The sequence below is a fragment of the Diorhabda carinulata genome, chromosome 1, assembly GCF_026250575.1.
Source record: "Diorhabda carinulata isolate Delta chromosome 1, icDioCari1.1, whole genome shotgun sequence".
Lineage (NCBI taxonomy): Eukaryota > Metazoa > Arthropoda > Insecta > Coleoptera > Chrysomelidae > Diorhabda > Diorhabda carinulata.
In genome coordinates, this window is record NC_079460.1 from 15306181 (window position 1) to 15329296 (window position 23116).

The 23116-nt window shown below is 31.6% G+C and overlaps 1 protein-coding gene across 1 annotated transcript in view; it reads left to right on the plus strand.

Moving 5' to 3' along the window:
• Window positions 1-23116, plus strand: part of LOC130900493 (ceramide glucosyltransferase) — a 59840-nt gene that overhangs the window by 29738 nt on the left and 6986 nt on the right. The window contains exon 6 of the mRNA XM_057811152.1: window positions 20033-20222. Coding sequence (XP_057667135.1) covers window positions 20033-20222 — 190 coding nt within the window. The remainder of the gene's footprint in view (window positions 1-20032; window positions 20223-23116) is intronic.

The window sequence follows — 23116 nt, forward strand, 5'->3', positions numbered from 1 at the left end:
CTTGAATTTTATTGAATTTTATTAGAGTGGAATGAATTTTTCATTTCAACAAATTGATCCAATTAGAATGCACTTTAACCTATTAGACATACTTCAGTAAGTATACGGAAGACTGGAAATAGATTCGGGCTTAGGGTAAATGGTTACAAGATCAAAATATGGAAATGCAACGACAATGGCAGAATCAGAGGGAACCTCTCAGGATGGAAAACGAGGAATATCATTTTGAAAAATTTGTGAAACTCCCAATGATTTAGTGAGATTCACTCTCTTTTTTTTAATCTTCATTTTCATGATCAACGAAAATATGAAATATAATAACAGGTACATTTTTAATGTCAGTTTTCTTTTGAAAAATTAAACTAAATAGAAAGGAAGGTGTCAATAACATATGTTGTATATAAATAAATACCTTTTATTAACCTTTTCCTTATAATTTTCAGAAGATAACAGTTTTTTAAAGATCATTCATAATGTGACGATCTTACCGACTCAGCTACGTTCCCTCCATCACTTTGAAATCCAGGTGGCAGTGCTCCCCTTGTTCCTCATTGTAATTTACTAAATTATCCGGCAATGTATCTAGATAATTACGGAGATAGTGAATTTGATATTCATATTTGTTCTTGGAATTTCAAAGTTTGTCATCATATTTTGCAGTGTGCAAAACTTTCCAAAACAGCCATAACTTTGATATAGTCTGTATCTTTCAACAATTTCCGTATTTGAGAACCATCAAATATTTCACCTTCCAAAATGTTTCGTACTGAGTTTCGGAAATGTTCTACAAATTACTTTACATTTACATACAAAAATATTCAGCAAAAGTCTCCTTCACAAATATGCTTTACATTTTTCTAGGCACTCATGCGTAAATAACAACACTGTACGAATATTATTGTGCAACCCGACACCCATGCTATCTAACAACTACACTCTGCCGAACAAATTATGGCATCAGCAGTAAAAATGACAACATTGCTTACAAAATCAGCGTTAGTGGAATTTTATTATTGTTACACCACTAGAAATTAACAAAATACAAAAAACGGGACACTGTCGCCGGCAACTACACCTGCAGAAAATAGATTTTTTAGACTGCAAGCTTTACGAGAAAGAGATGTAACAGCAAAACAGCTTCAATAAGAGTTGGCTGAAGCTCGAAATTTAGGAGTAACTTCACAAATTGCTTTTAAAGAAATACTGAAATTAGAGCCAAAATATATGGCACTGTTCCTCAACTTACCAGGAAACATCGTGCAGCTAGGTTAAGATTCGCACGAGAATTTGTTCAAGATTGGGGTGATGTACTTTTCACGGACGAGCGCAGATATTTTTATGATCCTTAGATCGGAAAATACCTGTTTATAAAAAAGATGGTGAGAAGTATTTCCCTTGTAACATAAGACCTTCAACAAATTTTGGAGGAGGGTCTTTTATATTGGGGGGTGGAATATCTTTAAGGACTTAGATACTGGATCATTAACTGCCAATACAGAGATCTGAGAGCTGCATGTTGTTCCATATGCCCTTTTTTAGGCAATGACTTTGTGCTAATGCATGATAAACGCACGTCCATATGTTGCTAGAATAGTACATCAGTACCTTCAAGAGGTAAATATTGTAGTTTTAAATTGGCTTGCACATTGTCCCCACTCAAACCCTATTGAGCTTGTGTGGGACAATATTTACAGAAGGGTGAGATCCTTAGATCCTTTCAAACTTTTTTTCAGTGGAGGAAAGGAGCCGAATCTGGTGAATAAGGGCAGTGTTCTAGTAATTCAAAGCACCCTAAAGCACGAATTTTTTGCATGACAACATGAGATTTGTGTGCAGGGACTTTGTTCTGCAAAAACAAAACATCTTTGGATAGCTTTCCGCATCTCTTCTCTTTAATTTTTCCCGTAAAGTGGTGAGGAAATTTACGTCTTTTGAAGCTTGCAGTCCAATTTTTCACGGTCGCATACGAAGGACATTGATCACCAAGGGTATTAAGGATATCTTTGTGAATTTGCTTACCTCTTAACCCTTTTAAATACAGGTATCAATACATCCTTGTAAAAGAATCTTTCTCTTTCACGATTTCTAAGTTCCTTCAACGGACATGGATACAATACATTAATTTTAAATCAATTTCTGTTTATTATTAATTTAAATACAGAAAACAGTTGAGACTATCCGAAAACAATCATATAAATAATAATAGTTATTCTATGTCATTGTAATGATAAAAAATTATAGTGATGCGATACTTTTTTGGCAGAGTGTATGATCGTAATAACGCGTATAAAGAATGATCGAAATTGAATTCTAAATTAAAACAGTTATTGAATACACGCCAGTCCATGAAATATTCGATGCCATTCCCCAAATCATGAATAGGAAAGAGCACCTGTTAAGAAATTGAAATAAATTTTTATTAGCAATTTAATGGAAATAAAAATTAAGATTTGCTGATAAGGTCACTAATATAATTGTTTTAACATACTTGTTAGGTATACTTATTAGTACACTATATTAATATTTGCTTTTAAAAACGAATCAGTCTATATTTACTCTAAATTTTATGGACTCAATTCACAGCTTCCACTAAATATGCCGTAAATCACAACCATACACATCAACACTACTGTTAATTATGGTAATTTAAATTCTTTTAGTACCCTTCAAACTAATTAAATTATGTATAAGGATTTTTAGTACATTAAAACAGTCTCACACACTTTCAACCAATGTTTGGATTAGTTTGCTATTGAAAAATTCAGGATTTGATTCACTTCACCGAGTATGATGGAAGCTTCAAAAATTTTCAATATGTCTGATTTAGTTATCGGATTTTCTTCACAAAATTTCATAGTTTGTTTTTGATAAAAATCCAATATGTCCCCAACGGTTTCTGACTAGCGATTATTTGGAAGAAAACCGATTATCATGAAATTCCACATGGAAGTAGTAAATAGGAGTGTTTGAAAAATGTTCAACCTAACAAAGAAACAAAACATATTATTCCATAATTATTTTTCTTTTTCATTGTCTCCTTTCAACTCTATAAATAATAATTTCCGTTTTCCTCCTATCAACGTTAACGTGTGCTATAATGTCCTCGTCTGATGAAAATCTTTCTCCTGCGGTGGAGGTTAAAAACATGAAAGAGTCGTTGAGGGAGAGATCTGGTGTATAAAGTTGATGGTCAACCAATTCGGGGCATTTCATTAATTTTATCCATGGCAATCAGTGTGAGAAGGTACGTCATTCTGAAGAATTCAATTTCATGATTATTCCAAATAACGGTTGCCATCGCTTTTTCCGCCCATGAAACTGTCTGCGTTTTTTTGGAGCAGATTCGCACTTTGCAATCTACTGTATTGATCCATTCCGTGTGAGAAATGATCATTAATATATGCTTTGGTTTCAAAGTGAGCAAAGACGACACCGAACGTGCTCACTTCTATTGTCAAACAGAAAATAAGCGTCCAAAATGGCTGAAATTTTAGTAACAATATCTCAACGTATGCGCAAATATGTTTCTCAATTTACATTGATAGGTGCTGATATTGAGGTCGAAAATTTTTTTGACAACCCTCGTACCTCAATGTTTAAAAGTTATATTGTGCCGATGTGTGCTTGGGAGGAAATGCCACTTCTTCATGGGAATTATTAATTTCCAATTTATCTCAGAAATCGATAAATACTATTTTCAGTAGGCTGCTCATAGGAATTAATCCGAGATAATAATATAAGAGAAAATAAAAATTTACAAATATAAAATAAAAACGAACCCACTTGTACACTGGAATAGAAAGGATGGGATCGGTGATTCCCTTCATAGTTTCTAAAAAACCGTTTTGTCAATAATTTCGTGTTTTTTATTGGCGTACTCTTTCTATCTACCTCACCATAAGAATAACTTTTAAAATAATCCAACTTTTATTTGGTTCATATTTATTGTTAATCGTTGAGGATGTAGTCACATTGGTCTAGAAGAAAATGTTCGTCGCAGCTCCAAGTAAATCCATTGATCTGAAATTTATCGAGTATGTATCGTTAAATTAAAGATCATTAGCATTTTGCCACGTATTCTCAGCTATATTTATTTTTCAGTATAATTTCCTTAAATCTACCATAAATATAAAGTTGCTCAATTAAATAATTTAACCTGTCACCTTAAAGTTATTCTAATAGCAAGCGAGGTTAATATTATTGTTTTAATTAACGACACATGAAATTACAACCTACTAATGTGTTTATAGAGGTCACCCACGTAATTATGTTAGCAACACATCAATCTTACATAAATTGAGAATGCTATTTGAAAAAGAAATTGCCTAAAATACGGTAACTACATCGTATATACATGAAAATTATTTTATTAGTCGTTAAATCCAGCGCAACATAAAAATCAATAAACATGACAAACGTAATACTCCATTAAAATAAAAGCTACGAGTAAATATGCCACATTAGTATATGTATATGTTACCGGCCAAATCCGATTTTAGGACAAACAATGTTTGCCTAGGCTAAATTAGTTCTTATACGCGATAAGATTAACTAGTATAGCCTAGTTCAACATAGAATAAACCAGTTTGGCCTAGTCCAAACTAATTGATCCTGATATAAACACATACACTCTAGAATAAACTAGTACGGCCTAGTCTAAACCTGCTGGAGTACATTATCACGTTTTCTTCGACAAGCATATCAAAAACAATTGAGGGAAACGTTTTTGACAGATATTTTACAAAGTGAAAGTTAGAAGTATTCTCATTAGAATGTGTTATCAATGAGGTTAGGTTAAGTAATGATATTCTGCAATTCTAAGTGCCACCAAAGCACACCAATTATAAATAAATAAAATAAACAATTTTGAAAAATTGAGATTATTGCTTTTATTTTATTTAAAAAACACTTATTATTTGTTGTATGTTAGTATGATTGTATTACCAATTATCTATAGCTTTTGACGACTAATCATTATTGTTTTAATAAAATTGATTATTTTTCCAATTCACGAGTAATTTATTCAGTTTATCTATTCATTTTGACTTTCTAGATATACTAAAATGTTTAGACTAGGCTGTACCAGTTTATTTTAAGAGTGTCGTATTTATCAATTAGTTTGGCCTAGGCTAAACTGGTTTATCCTATCGGGCTTAGGAAAAATTAGTTTGGACTACTTTCTCAACAATCTTAAATAATAGTTTTGACTAGTCTTGAATAAAAGTATTAAGCAAATTATTTTTTTTTTAGAATAAATCCGAAGACCTTACACTAGAAACATGCATTTTGAAAAATCTCACGTGAGATTAGGGGTTGGGGGAGGGGGTTAAGCCAAATCTCACGAAATCTCACCAGGGGAAGGGTGGGTGTGAAAATATGTCTAAAAACCCCTCATAATTATGTTTAATTATCCATAACTGTTCCCCATAAACCCCATCTGTATGTTTTAATAGAAAATTTGATATTAAAAGTTTTGATTCTTTTAAAATAAGTGCGATTAATGGTTTCGCTATATCTAAATTGATTTAATGTGATGATAATTTTGGAATTAAAATATTTCGCTGGGTACTAAAACATTGTGAAGTCTAATTATATAGGATGAGTTGGTAGATAAAGTATCGTTGTCAACTCACTAGTAAAGATCGCATTAATAATTATTCAAGGTAGCGATAACTATATAATGAAATATTGTCTAAAAGTGATAAGCAAATAACTATTAATTATTATTCGCCAAGGTTAGCTGAGACCACCAGTTGTATAACTAGATAGTTCCAAGTATGTTCCCAAATGAATTCAAATGTGAAGTAAATATAAAGTAACATTACTTGTTTACATATTTGGCTGAAGCGGAAATGTGTTTACTTGCAAGTGGTCTTTTCCTGTCAGCTGAAAGTTGGTATTATGCATATTAACCTGAGAGATACTAACTAAAGAAAATTGAGGGATACATTTAAAACTGGACAAATTTCGCGCTGTTCTATTAATAAAACGTAGTAGACGTCAAAATTATTTGAGTATATGAAATTATTTTTGATATCTGCAAAAGAGAACTATCATACTAGTACTAAATAAACAGTATCTTATTTGTATCTAGGAATTTTACATCGATCATAGAGACCGTAAATGGTTATTTAAGGTACTATTCTAAAGTGATTTTTTATTGAACGAACTGATTTGAAAATGCGAGAGTCCGAATGAGACTTACGTTGCATGAATAGTATTTTTCCCTTTAAAATGTTCTTTCCATCTACTGTTTCAAAACAAAACAAAATAAAATCTTTCCATTCAAACCACTGTATATTTTAAACTTAATGCCGGATTTTCATGATGATTTTGATACGTTTCCTTTAAACGTTAGGTTTAGCAAAGTAAGGTAGATGGCTTCATCTACATTCCAGGCCCAGGCTTTATGCGATAATGTGTTTTGAAGGCAGAAAATGGATATATTGTAATAAACATAAAATAGTGATCGTTGAGAACGAGGATTTGTAACATAATGTTGTTTATAATATTTCTACAAAATATTTATTCTGTTGAAATCGAACAATTATTGTATTACAATAAATGTTTCAACTTCCTACATTATTGCATAATGAACCTGTTATACATTAAGTTCATTTGACTTATCATTTTAATCCATTCTAAATTCCAATTGTTTCAACGTCAGATGTTACAGTACAATAGCTTTCATTATGATACTAAATATGAAGATAAATTTCAATATTGGTGATTTCTTTAACTGCAAATTATTAGAAATGGTTAGAACAAACAAGGCTACAAGTCACAAGTCGCAGCATTTGAAAACTACATATTGTGGAGTGGAGTGGAGTGGGAAGGGAGTGCGGACAAATAACCTATTAGTTATAAAGCTCCAGTAGAAGTAGATAGTAGGATTTAGAACAAAACGTTACCAAGGGATCACACTTGTCTACATCATTTTGTCCTCAATAGCAAAGAATAAATTAGGAATGGATACACTAGATTACTAATGACACACAAATGTAAAGTTACACTCTCTGTCGGTGACGATATTCCGGATTTCATGTGGTGTTATCTTGATCGATTACCTAGAGCTTGGCCAGATCATCAACGAAGATCTTTATTGTGCCGCTTTGACAAGATTATGCAAATCCATCCGACGTAATCGCTGGTTATGTTTAGTGAAGCTTTCATCCTTTAGCAAGTATTGTTCAAGAAGCTTCTGACCTCATCCTGAAAATGTCAGCACTTATCAATATATGCTGGGAAATATATTTGCATATGCGTTGAGAGATTCTTACTAAATGAAACTGGACAACCGTCGAATTAAATCAGAGAGAAAAAAAGAAACTATCAACATATAAAAAAACACCATATTCTGACTGAAGAATAATATCACCGCATTGGCTCATTTTGGACCAAAAGCGCAATCGAATGAAATTTTCCAGGCCTTATTGACGTGGTTCAAGTGAAATATAGTCACCATTACATTTCTGAAACGAAAAAACCGTAAAGATAGTGGCTTGCAAAGAACGAACCTGTTTCGAAAAGAGAAAAGACGATTTCATCGGCCAGAAAAATATTGGCGACCGTTTGTAGTGATAAGATTGTGTTCATCGAATATTTTAAAAATGTGAAACAATAACAGAAGAGTATTACGCATCATTTTTGTGAAGGGAGAAATTGCAAATAAGCGACCACTTTTCCATCAGGACAACGCATCTTCTCACACTTCGGTGATGTCCATGGTTAAAATTTACGAATTGTTGACCAACCACCGTATTCACTAGATCTGGCCTCCAACGACTTTTTCTGTTTCCTAACCTAGAAACTTCCCTGGTAAGAGAGGGATTTTGATAAGACGAGTACGTTATCGCATACGTAAACGCCTATTTTGGGTAGAAAGACAGCAACCATTATTTGGAAGTGTTAAAAAGATTAGAGCATCGCTGTAGTGAGTCTATGAACTTAACAAGAGATTATGTTAGAAAATATAAATTACTATGGCTTGATTCTTTGTTGGTCGACAACTAACATGACTATACTAGGCCCAATATTGCTAAAACAACGGTGGGGTGAAAAATCTGGAGAGTACTTAGATCCAGTCGCTATCTCCTATTTCCAAGGTTGAAAGACTAAACTGGTATTTGCTTCCATATCTGCCTAGACTGGCTTAATGGATAGGTATTTGATTTTTACAAAAAAAAAACGGGTCAAAAATGTTATTTTTGCTCATAAATGCTCAAATAAACTTGGTGATATATAATATTGTACATAAAGTATTGAATAGAACAATTAGTTTTTAAATCTAATATTTAATCTACTCTTGGCCGACTCGACTATTCCTAATTGATATAATTATATATGTTTTTGGCATTATGTAGCACAATTCGTTTTTTCTAATTTACAGGTTCATATTTAATTTGCTTTTTGACTTTCTGATAAGCAAATTAGTCTTCTAAATAAATATATAAATTATAATCTTCAACGATACATTGTTGTTTACCGAATAATCATATTTATAGTAATGAATTTTGTCACCCAAAGAACGTGACGCCGATCAATGTTTTAATCTTTAATTGCTCGCAATTGCAAAGAGTGTTTGGTACAATATGCTGACTGGTTTCGATTTTGTTGGATCTCTTCACAGTGATATGTATATAATACCGTCTCGCTTTAATCCGTACTGATGACAACACCAGTCAGCGCGGCTGGTTCGTGTAATTGAACACGTTCTTCGGAGGGAGTGTAATTCAATATTCGTCGCGGCATTAGCCAGGAAAGTAGCTGTTTTATTTCATATATTTGCTTAGCAAACAGTCTCGATAATGACAGCTAAATATTTAAAGTTAAAAAGCCGTGAAGGGGCGGTGCTTCTAATTTATTATTGTTGTAATATAATAACTGTTTTCAGAACTATAATTAGAGGTTTCGGTCTATTTTACAACCCAATGACGTAGTTTCACGTGAATTTATCATTTTATAATATTTGTCTTGATTTTCACTCGACCTTGGTATTATTTAATTGAGTGCTAAAATGTTATAGAATGATATACATGGTAATTTATATATGGTGCAATCATAATAAAAAATAAGAATACACAAATGTTCTCATTACCATTGTTTTGTTACATAATCTATAATTATTACATTGTTTTTTTCTTCATAAATTGCAAGTAAAATATTTATTCATCATATTATTTTTAAACGGATCATAAAATTTTAACCTTCTGTAAATATTTATAAATCATATTTGGTCCATAACACAAGACTTCGATTATTCTTATTACGAAATACTATAATGCTATCTTACCAATAGACATTTCCTTGTAAAATACAATCTGGAATACACCAAGGTAGTGACCGGTTCTGTACTTAATATATATAGTTGATATACTAGTAACTAGCAAAAGTACAGTAGCAACATACAGTGGCGTAATAAAGAAGTCAGTTTTTGTTAGGTTAACACTTCGAAAGGAAACATGTCGTACTTTCAAAGTTAATGAAATTGATATCTCGCAAGCTAACAATGCCAAATACCTAGGACTTCAATTAACCTGAAGTATAACTTGGCAGAAACACATGTTTACCAAGTGGAACCAGTTAGGACTAAAACTAGACCAAATGATTCATGGTTAGATTCATGAAGAGATTCATAAATCTCATTTATGAAATGAAAACAAATTTATGCCGGAATAGACATACTGAATTCAGCTATGGGGAATATCCCGTAATTCCAAAAGGGTTATCGTTCAAGACATCTTAATTAAATATCGAAACAGAGAGTCAGTACATTCAAATAATTTAGCCAAGCAGTGAAGGACGGCATCATAATATAATGAAACATTCTAATGAGTAATTTTTGTTAATTATATGTATTATATTAGTATAAGTATGTAAAATAGTAAACTGATTGAAAATAAATATTTGGTCTATTATTCAATATCTCATAAACTGTGGGAAATTTTAGCGTATTTAAAAAAATTGCGCTATTACTGGCGTTTTGACGGCCCGTTTGTCTGTGGCTGCGATATTTCCTCATAAGAATTATGTGGCGTGCTCAGGTTCTTTGCATTCATTTCCTGTATAGCTGTGAATGGACATTATTGAGAAAAAATCAATTAAACTAACTAAAATGTGATTTTCCATAAATCTTTGCAAACTAAAGTGCTTTTTTAATTTTCATTTTTTATTTTATAAACCAATTATTACGAGAATTGTCAAGAAATAATGAATGTTTTATTATTCATAGAAATTCGTGGTATAAATTGATATTTCTGTTAATAAGGCTAACGGTAAAAAATGAGAGTTTTGTATCTCGCGCCGATTTTTTTATAGTTTTTGCTATATTAATTTCATATAACCTTTTATCGTTTATTTATTTTGACATATAAGCATTAACCAACAATCAATGGTAGGTGAGGTCAGGGCTTTAGAGAAAATTTGTTATTAGTAATCACTTTTTATTATTGCACATATTTCAATAAAAAATGTATAATTTTTGTTTATTATTCGATTAATTATGTAAAGCCGCAGGACAACAATTGGTTCTATACTACTGTTTAGGATTTATTTTTTTGATATATAATTTATTTGACAAAAAAATAAATCCAAATTTCATTTTACAAACGTGTATCATCAGGAACACGAATGTTAGACTTTTTGTTAGGTTGAAATGAACTGATGAAATCTACTGCCACCATAAAAATTTCACTGTACTATTGAAAATTATTTTTGTAATACAATATACCTAACCTAAACCCTAATTAGTACCACTTTGCATTATGCCTTTTTTTAATCGTAGGGAGTAAATTTTATGATGGTAAAGTAAATTGGCTTATATTTATAAGCAGAAACATTTTATAGAATACGTTGTTTATTCTCTTCAATTTACATTTTATACCGGGAGGGATTGGACCAGTGATTGTCCGCAATGTTCTGATTCCTGCCTTTTGACGATTCGTGGAAAACTTAAGTCGGGAAAATTGACGTTTTCCTGGGAAAAATGAGATTTTCTTTGTAAAAAATGAGTCCTGCCGTGTTTTTCTTTTTCCTGTCTTGTTCATAAAACAATAGTTTACATCTATCCACATATTTTTGAAAAAGGTATTTTTTGAAAATCTTGAAAATCAATATTAAATACTAGGAGACTTTTACGAATGTTCATACAAATCTGATTTTCACAGGTAATGAGAATTCAAAGAGTTTAGCCCGAATCGTAAGTACTTTCTACACTCTTTTATTACTCTAAAAGGCAGAAATCACGGACGAACATCGATCCAATCCCCCTCCTTCTATTTCATTTTTAAGTGAATAGTTCCTTTCAGTTGCCAGAAATTTTTAACGACAAAGCCACCATTTTCTGAAAATGTAAAATAGACGTATTTCATGTATTTTGATGTTGTACATCTTGACATCAAGACCAACAGTAAGCTCCATACGTGTGCTGTGTCCACAGTAGCGTGCCATTCAGTGGCGCAGTTGCGGCGAACCACATTTGATTGTTCAAGAGTTATATATCAAATATTATCCTTGTGAATGGAGTTTGTTCATATACTCTTCAAAATATAGTCCAAAAGCTGTATTAATATACAGATGTACATATATCTCGTTTTGGATAAAATGGCAGATATGTGGTGATTTAAAAGATAACGCAATTTTAGTATGACTTCAGGAAGGGTTTCCGAAATATTGCAGTTTTCTTTGTTTGTGGCACAGTCGTGGTATGAATGGACGCTGTGTAAGGTAAATGTGGCAGGAAAGGTCCAATCTCCAACAGGGACCTCAAAATGTTGAGTATGTGCCTTATGTAGACCCCAAAAAATGAATTTTTTTCTCCTCTTCACATTAAAATTGAACTAATGAAAAATTTGTGAAAGCTATGAATCAGGATGGTGAAGGATTTAATACTTACAACAAGTCTTTCCCCAGCTAAATGACGCCAATTTAAAGAAGAGTATTTATATGGTCTATAAATTAGAAAGTTGTTGGGCGATATTTTTTCATGGAAAAACTTGCCACTGAAGTACTTTAGCTTGAAATTCACTCGTAATTATCGTGAGGTGATTTTTAGGCAACAATATGAATGCAAACTACGAATGGCCAGTTAATGAACTTTTGATTCCTATAAGTCGCTTGGCTAACAAATTTCATTGAAATTTCCTCCATTCTCATTTATCATTTTGTTCTGAGAATGTGAGAGCTGTGAGCCATGAGCAGAGCGACAGGTTCCATCGAAATATCTAAACAATGGAAATTTGGTACCGTGGCAATGGGATCCAGTCATGATGGGGGATTACTACTGTTTTTGGAAGAGTGGAAAACATGATTATTTTGATTTTTATATGATTAATATGAATTATACGAATATATTGGATACGTAAAGTTAAAAAACCTGTATAATTGTGCGGCATGTGTTTTTTTAATATAACAAAAAACCTTACGTGTAACAGCTATTTTCTGGACATTTTCTTATTTAGATAGGTTCATTCTACTATAGTATGCTATTCATCTTTTTGTTACAGCAAGTACATTTTTTTGTTTACCAGTGTAATCATGATATCGGTAGAACTATTTCATTTGCTAATATCATATTCGTGCCATAACATTTTAAGTATTTTAGGATTTGTCAATGAATCCTTATTTCTTTTTGAAATTAAAAATAAATTCTGTTTCGTGCTTACGACTTCCTTTCATTAGTGAAACCTTTTGTGGACAATCGTCATTGAAAATTATATTTTCACTAACCTTATTTGTATAATATAATAATTCACATTTCGTTGCTCTTATGAATAATGAATTGTATTATTTGTATTATAAATATTAATTGTACGAGGGCAGGTCACGAATGAAACATATCGAGTTCCATATGAATATTAAGATCGGTTCTATACATTTAAACTTAATTTAAAAATTTATTTGTTCATGTTATTATTTTATCGTTGGAGTCGAATATGTTTCCGCCGAGACGTTTTCTTCTTGTTTAAAAACAAGAACTGTTCAAGTTCAACTAAATGCGGAGAATAGAGCGAATGACAGATCATTTCGTCGATTAATAAATGGATTTTTATCATAGACAATGCACATTTATTCACCCATGCATTGTTCTGGTGCAAAAAAACTTTTTTGAATGCGGTCTTCTTTCCAATCCTCATTGAATCGACTTAATATGATGATATTGGAAATTGACTCACTTTTTTGAAGGTTGTCAATGTCAATTATACCGCAGGGTGTGTTATGGTGAATTCAATTTCTTCAATGGTTACGAAACGTCGCCAAAACGCCAAGTACTGCGCAGTTGTCACACAATAGCGTTTTTAGTCGATTGTAAGCAAATGCTTAACCATTCTTGCGAAAAACTTTCACTTACATGCAATAATAATTGCGCGCACTTTTTTCAATTTTTTCGAATGTAAAGATTCCAACTTACGACCACAACGATATTCATGAAATTCTTTTTTAGCATGCACAGAATAGTATTTATGAAGTTTAGTCTTCATTTGTTTTTCTGCATTTTTTCCCTTTTCTCTTCAGATCATCAATTACTCTCAAACACATACTAAATTACATAGCTTTGTCAAATTTTGATTGGAAACAAATGATAAATATCTGTTATCATGAGCAGTGTCGGTATCTCCACTAAAAGGAGGGAAATTCAAACGTTTCAAACTTCGGTCGCGTATAGTATCATCGATATATTATAATAATTTCTTTTGTAAATAGATGGTCTACTGTTTTTAGTCCATATTAGTGCTATTTTTTTATATTTATTATGAATGCCGTTAATCATATTTATTCTGTATTTGTACAATCCTAACATACACAATGTATGTAGGTATATAGATGTATAGACGATGCGCAATCTTTCTTTATGTTCATTATTTACAATATTTCGCAATATTTCATAATTAAATATTCGAATAAGGAGCCTTGTGTTATATTAATGATGCTATGTCATTTATCTTATGCTGATAGAGATATTTTATTAAACGCAAAGTTTACATTCATACAAAAGAATCATTTCTAAGAACAACAATATTCTTAAACAATTATTAAAATCGACTTCATACCAAATTGGCACATTCATCAAGTTTTGTGCGATGTAGACTGAATCGCCAACCTTTTCCAGTAAATGCTTGCTAATCTGATGACATCGTAGAATTTAGTAACAATTGAGTTTTGGACAATATTTTAACCCATTGTAACCCACAACCATAAATTTTAAAATAGCCAACTTTTTGCGAATTTTTTTAAATATAAAAAATCAATATATTCATTATTTTTTCATTAATCGCAGAAAAATAGAAAAGTGGCATATCAGTCACATCGAGCTGATATTTAGTTTATTGTAGCATAAAGCTACACCACATTTCTAAATAAATAAATATTTTTTGATGTTCCTGGCTGGGAAAGTTCCTCCACGGTAGACTCTTTTAGTAGTGAAGACTCTTTAACCTAAGGAAATGATGTAGTGTGGTAAAAATATCACCATCATCATCATAGTCGTCATTTAGTAGAATATAGATTCTGGCAACGTAACTGCCTGTTTGTCCACTGCAATGCAAATAGATAACAGGGCAACTGATTTCCGCTTCTCTATACTCACACGTAGTCCCACATTTTCCTTTACATTGACACGATATAAGTTTCAAAAGTCCAGGTTAAGCAGGGTTCCGACTGTGGCGCAGAAGGTTCGTTCCCGTAATCGGTCTGTCGCCAACCCCATTTCTGAGGATCATTAAAAAATCATTAAAAAATGTTGGCGGACTGAGTTTTCCGTCGGTGGGAGTAGTGAAAGATTATCCGATTTATGTTTGGTCATTAATCATCCTTTTTGATCGATGAGGAATCGCTCCCAAGCGCAAGTTAGAACCTTCAGATCGACCTTTTCTTATTTAAAGATATTGATGATTGTAGGTTCGGATTCTTCTCGAGAGTAGATAGCGGGTGGCTGAATTGAAACTGGGCACAGACTTACCGACTTTGCGGCAGATGTCATAATTTTTGTCAAAAATAAAAAATAGAACGAATTTGTAGATTATTTATCCAATATGGGGTATCAGTAGAATGGTACTATACACCATACAGCCTGTGAATCAAATCAATTCACTGCATGAGACCTTTCCTATATTGTCGGATTCAACATCATTGAATTTTTTCTTATGGGGTGAAAGTCTGAAAATAAACGCAGCAGCTACGAAATTCGGCAACTTTAATGCAGAATTATGATAATAAAAATTTTTATAATAGATGGTGTATGTGTCAGTGAAATGAGACTTTATGCCCGATGTATTATTCAATCTAAAAACTTTGTTTCCTATTTAATTCAAACCTTGGGTTAATTTTGGAACACCTATTAAAATGGATGAATAATTCTCGATTTGTTAGATTGAGATAGGAAATAATTTTTCTTTGTTATATAATGGCTTAATTCATAAAAAAAGTAGTTTAAACTTTCCAAGTAGGTACCTTACATGAAGATTCATTTTAAAAAAAATATGCTGTCATGACACTCATCATTAAGACCATTATAGTGACAAACGATACTCTCACAACTACGTAACTAATTGGCTTATTCTGTACAAAAATGTTAGCGGTAACAGCGCTGTTAAGTTTCAAGATCGATAAATGTTACCAAAATGATATTCTGCATGGTTTCAATGTTTCTTATTACATCGATGTACAATAATATTTTCTCTATTAAAATAACAAGACCGCAACGTCGGATTGTTCAGAATACGATTTTTAACCGCTATCTTAATTTTGATTTAACATTGCGATGTTAACTACATCGATATTGAATTTACAGCTGTTACGAATAATTGTACAGAATAACCCCATTAGTTAGTCAGTAACAAATCTGAAACAAGCGTAGCTATGAATTGATGTTATTTAAATCATAATATATATTCTGTTATAATAAAAATATCTATCAAATTGTGAATACTACATTTTTTACATCATGTTATTCATTATTATTCACTCACCTGATTCCTTATGAAACCTGACATGAGGGTGGAGGATGAGATTCACGTTGACTACATATCTACGAGTATGCTATGTTCCGTAATGATTTAATACCTGCGATTCAAATGCTCGCTTAATGTATAAAACGGGAGCTCAAGCTTTTAAAAAAGCACGTGAATGCCGAATGAATCTTGGTACATACTCCATACCAGCTACTGTCATATACATACCTAACCAAGCAATGTCATTTTACAAGAATTTTTTAATGTGATTTGAATTCCTAAATATATATATTTTCATCCATATTTCTTACGTGACGTTTCCTTACACCCCCATGTATATCCAATATTCCAAAAAAATGTCTTACGTAATTTGTATAAGTTCCCTTATGAAATCACATCCATATCTTCTATATCGGTCCTTTGGATCATTTACATTAATTGAATTAAAACAACTCACTACGGGTTTGCAATCAATATATTCCAAGATAACAAATAAAATAAACTTTGAATTAGTGTTTGCCCAGTTACAGACCCTATTCAAAAACTCTATATGCATAATATTGACCAATTTGGGAAGCTTCCTTACGAACAATTGGGATGATGACCAACTTGTTTACTATCGAGGTATATTTCGTCGTTTCTTTTTAGTAATTTGATGGCTCTTTTGTCTTCTGTGTTCGTGGTTATTCCTTTCTCTTCTATTTGCTAATCTCACTACGTCCTGCACCCCACATATATCTATCATTTTCTAATTTCTTTTCCGGAAAATAACGTGTATCCTTCATTTGAGCTAAGAGTTATTTTGTTCTTTGATCCGATTTCTATCACATCAAGTCCAGCAAAACCCGTATTAATTCTTACTTTGCTTCTGACGCTCATATGTTTATTTATTCAAATTGTATGCCCATAGTATACTGATATTGTTAATGTTTTTGTTGTGCTTGTTATATTTGGTCTAGATATTTTTAAACACATGTTCTACACTCTGATCATAGATTACGAGTTGGCATCATCTACGTTCTTTAGATACTGTTGTGGAGTTTACTTTTTTTATAGTTTTGGCGTTGGAATTCAAACGAAAACTTTTTTGAGTTATCTTCGTCTTTAGATAATAACTGCATCCTCATCACAGCATATTATTTTTATTTCTTTGTCTCATATACCTATCCATTTTAACTCTATATTAACAGAATTTGGCTCAGGCACAGGATTTTTGTGCTTTTCGATTATTGTTATTGTTATGTCCTACCAAATGCCTAGGTAAGATCGATAAAGCATATCAAAGGTGTCTTGCCATGGCTTTTTCGCTTATTTACATAGACATTTATTACATTCCTGTTGTTTTTAAATAATTTCCCTTCTTCATAAATTCCAGTTGACATTTATGTGGATAAAATTTCAGTGTTTTTACACAGTACTCATAAAGTTGATGCCTTGATAGTTTGACATAAGAGAAGTATCAAACGATTTAATTTATATGTTCCTTCGTATTCAAATAATAAATTCAATCATCTGTATACTTATTAACAAATTTTATCCGGAGTTAATAACAGTTATGTTCACTCAACTATTGGAAACTATCAATAATTTCATGTTTGACATCAATAGTTTTCGAGACCACGGTTTGGTTTGTTGAACTTTATTTCAAGGTTATAACATTACAGAATTTCATATCTACTGCAATAAATAAAATGATAAATGACACAAATATTCCTCAAAATATTTTAATATCATATAATATAAGTAATTATTTCATAATTTTCATCATATTTAGCAGTAATTGATCCGGATATGGTCCTATTAAATATATGATAATTTTAAAAACAACTTTTTGATAAATGACTGTGTCATTACTCTTCATAATATAAAACTTCTTTGATTCCAAAATAATTATAATATTATATATAATATTATATTTATATATATATATATATATATATATATATATATATATATATATATATATATATATATATATATATAATATTATGATAATAATAAAAAACATAAACACAGATCAACTATATTTAGTTTGTTCACATTAATGTTACTTGTTTTGAACAAATTATCGCCATCTAGGGGTCTATATCTTGACTACTAATTCAACATCCGTCAGAAAATACTGTTAAATTTAATTTTATTAACAGCGCGAAAATTAAATGCTATTTTATGTTCTTTATACATCTGTATCAAAAGATTTTTTTTGGTTTATTTTTTTGCTCAAAATAGGTATTAACCTTGTTAATTTTTAGGCTACAAAAATATAACGAAAGGCAAAAAATATCATGATAATTATTTCGAAATATTTTAAAAAGCACTCATTTCATTATTCGAGTGGAATTATGTTCATATTTAGTAATAAAGTCAAAATCAATCTTAAAAAACTTTACCAAGCAAATTATCACTATAATCAGTAAACGGCAAAATTATTGAAAATTCGGAAATAAAATAAACACAGCACAATAGATAACCATCACAATGAATATGAATCTACAACCTGAACTGGAATCGCCAATGTACTATCAACATAAAATTATTTACTTTCGCCATCTTGATATTTATTTTCTACCATCTAGAGCTCGAAGCTGATAATAAAAAAACTTAACTTGATGACTTTCGTTTGGGACCATGAGTCAATACATCACACGATGTATTACATCTTAATATTCGACATGGTATCAGTTCTGTTGTTGACTACAAATTCTTATTTCTTCTAACTGACTCTTCAGGTTTTAGTGTAAGATATAATCTTATAATCTATAATCTTCATCCATCTTAAGGTCTGGTGCAGAGATTTCTAACCCCAAAGATTGTTTTCAATCAGATGAGCACAAATACGTTGGGAGTAATGGGCCCATGTCTATGATATAGTTTGTGTTTGATCCATCCTATAGGAAAAACTTCACAATAATGATAAATCTCCGACAGTTATTTATTCCAATTACTTTTCAGTTCAGGTGTATTGGATCTAAACATTGACACTGATATACTTGGGAAACTCTAGCTTCAATGACTATGAGTATGATCATCTGCACAGACAGTAATTCGGCACTAATGGCATTGCCAAACATGAGCATCTAATTTATGTTGAGTCTGGAATACAACAATGCACTAAATAGAGCTGCTTTAGATTGCTGACTAATTCCCTTGCTCGTGGATTAAGGATCATAGGGCCCGCGAATATTGGTTATCACAGATATAACAATGGAATGGTCGTTTATCTGGATTCTACAACGAGTGACAGGCTTTGCCCACTAGCAACCTAGGGGACTGCCCAGGCAATAAATACTTTTAGTTGAATATATTTTCACGTTTTTTTTTTGGTTTTAATACTAATAATATGTTCAGAAATATTGAACTCATTTGCTGATGGCGACATCCGATTTGAATTTATTTTGCTGTTTTAACACTATTCTCCTAATTTCATCACACTTGATTTGTTATCACGAATTTAATTGAGGTGATTTTATAATTGAATAATGAATGATTTAATAATTAACTACACTCTCATGATAGGAGTAGATAAGCGTTTAAATTTTACGTAGTTTTCATATTTTTAAAAATTTGGGTCAACATCACATTGTATATCAGTTCATAATAAAAACAAAATGAGAATTCATGGAAATATCAATCAAAGATATTGGCAAAAAATTAATTCTCATAAAATTTGAATTCAGTTTAATTCCCCTCATACCGCTGGATCCAAATATTGTTTTTTAAAAACTGTTTAATGTATTTAGGACCAATATTGTAAAAATTTATTAACAAAAACACTCATTCTTGGAGTTAAAACATTTTCAATTGGAAATTGACCGCTTAAGCTCACAAATAGAGAAAAATATTACTAGGAAAATGACCCATATCTACGAGAGGCTAACAAAACACCACAACTGTCAACATATTGTATGAGCATAATAATGAAAATAAACCGCTTTGAATAACAGTCGGTTGTTGTAAGGAAAATTTTTTTTCAGGTGCGGCTTTTGCTTGTATTTATTTTAGTTTTATTCATTTATTTTTTATAAATTATGTAATATAAGTGCCATATATTGAATAAAAAACAAATAACACGTTTATTGTTCCAGGTGGGCTAAATTACGGGTGGCGATGTTACCAACTGTAATAATTTTTGAACCACTATCTGAATGTATGGTGATTGGTGCTTGTGCCGCATGGGCAGCAAGCTTTTTGTTCCGATGGGAACCTTTAGTTTTTTACTTAGTTCATATTCTAGTATGGTTCTTGTGTGACTGGATGTTGTTGTCTATAGTACAAGTGAGTAAAGTAATACTGAAAATTCTATTTTTTATATCTTGCTGTTAATTTATTAAGAAGCATGTAAGAGGGTTGTCTGAAAAGTTTCCGACCCCAATTTGAAGATGTCAGCACTATTCAATATACGTTGGAAAATAGATTTGGGCATGCGTTGAGAGACTCATTTTAGGAGTTAAGTTTCTGTTTGATGGCCGTTGCGAAGATTTTTCTTAAAATGGAAAAAACTGATTTTCAAGCTGTTATTAAATATTTGTTTTTGAAAGGCAATAACCTAATCAACGTAAATGAAATTGGGGCTAGACACTGTGTACGGAGACTCTGGACAATCATTTACAACCCTAAAATTTTGCGTACATGAATTCAAACAAGTGTCCGGGACGGTCTAAACTGCAATATCTTCGATAGAGTTCACCAAATGGTTTTGGATGACCGTTAGATAAATTTTAGATAGATAAAAAAGACTATCGGCATATCAAAAGAACTCATTTGCACTAAACTGACTGAAGAATTATGGATGCGTAGGATATCCGCGCGTGAGTGACGCGTTTGCTCACTTTTATCAAAAGCGCGTCAGAATTAATATTTTCCGTGCCCTATTGACGAGGTTCAAGCAAAATGTACTGATTTTTTACGTCGATTCATAATTGTAGTCACCATTACATGGCTTGCAAAGGGCGAACCTGCTCTGAAAAAGACAAAAACGGTTTCAACGGCTGGAGAAGTGATAGCGAAAGTAACAGGAGAGTATAACGCATCATTACGCACCTTCCCACACTTGCATGATCGCTATGGCTAAAATTGACGAAATGCACTTGGAATTGGTGGATCACCCACCGTATTCACTAGATCTGGCCCCTACTGACTTTTTCAGTTTCCTAATCTCAAAGTTTTACTTAAAGGAGATTTCATCAGTCGAGGACGTTATCGCATACATAAATGTTCATACCGGTGTTCAGGTGAAAGACAGCAGCTATTATTTGGAGGAGTTGACAAAGAGAAACCCTGGACTAAGTGTATAAATTTGAAAGGATACTATGTTGAAAAATAATTATGGGAAAAACATCGTTTATAGGTCGTAAATTTTTTAACAGACGACCCTCGTAAATATGTTATTGTGAACCGTTTTCTTTTATCAAAAAAATAGATACCTAATCTAGTTAGGATGTCAAAACATTTCTACGAACATAACCATCCCGTAGTTCATAGTAATATTGCAATCATCACTTCGCGGTAGCTGTTCACTGCGGATAAATATACATTAATCATCAGTTTTCTACTTATACGTTAAATTAGCAAAATATCGACAACGGACTTGACTCATTAAATAAATTTACATTTTTGTTCAAAAATGCAATATACTATCAGTTGATTTTTGATAAATTTTTTAATATCTATAAGGATTTCCGAATTCTTGGTCAAGATAATATAACAAGAAGATTAAAAATTACTGTTGATAAAATAAGAGGAAGTAGATAGAATTTTTTTCCAAATTTCACGTTTCACATTATCAGAAATGAATATCCCGAATAATATTAACTGAAATCGGATTTTATTAAGTGTGGTTTTTTAAAAATAGAACATATTTAGTATTTTTTCTTTTTTTCTTAGCTGGATAGAACCATGCTTGCAAGTTCTCAACTTTTTATAAGAAGACTTTTAAATCTAGATTTGTTCTGTTTGTCCCCATTCTTACAGTTTTTACCAGTAGCTGATGTTAATGTCTTTGAATAGTTTCTACCAATTCCTCAAAATGTTTCAGGTTTCAGTAGTTTTCTTTCTAATAAGTTCACCAGTTCCTACAATTTTTTTCTATTTTTGTATGAACTGGTATTATTTGTAAGATTACTTCATTGTTTTCATAGTTCATTTAGCTTTTCTAATTATTTCAAAACCAATTTAGAAATCATATCTGTATATCTGCTTAGCTGTCTGACATAATTACTATATATGAATATCAACAATAAAAAACGAATAATTAGCTTGACAATATTGGCTATAAATAATACTTCTTGAAATTTAAGAATCAGCTACATGCTTCAGATTGATTTAAATAATAACTCAAATGCATCTGAAACTTTATTGAAATTGTGACCAAAAAGTCAGAAACCTCCTTTTTTGCATATAAAAGGGGATTGCATCACTCGCAATCTAGATTTTATGTAATTGCAGTATTATTATAATAGGTAGAAGCTTCCTTAGTTCAGTAATAATGCGATTGCATTTTGAATTATATATAGTATATATGTATACTATAACTAGTATAGGTATAGTATACTATAAATACTATAAGTATTCATAGGATAACCATTTTATATTTTGGAATACGAACAGCTTAACCACAACGTGTATTATATCTTTTACAAATAAAAATATTTGTATTATATATGGTATGGATTAAGTGATTAATAGGACACTATTCATAATGCCCAATATGAATAGGCAATACGTTGAAAACTAATTAAATAATTAAATTGAGCGGGTGTTATGAATAATGCCTGACGCCTATTGGGCAAAGTAATAAAAATATGTGCTTTTATTAATTTTTTTTTAAATTGACAACATACATTATTATTGTATAATCAATATGGCGGATTAGGTTAGTTTAAGTGCTGATTGCTGATGAAACAGCAGACGGAACTTGAATAGGAGTGTACGGGCCCAGAGCCAAACACTCTGAAAGCCTGGGCAGCGCACCAAGTATTTGTCAAGCAGAAATCTATGCAATTGAAAAATGTGTTCATTTCAATGTAGAGAGGAATAATCGCAAACATGAGATCATTATCATGTCCGATAGTCAAGCAGCCATTAAAGCTCTAAGCTTTATTGTCATAAAATCCAAACTCGTTTGGGATTGCCTAGAAAAAATGAATGAACTAGGCAAGAAAAATATTATT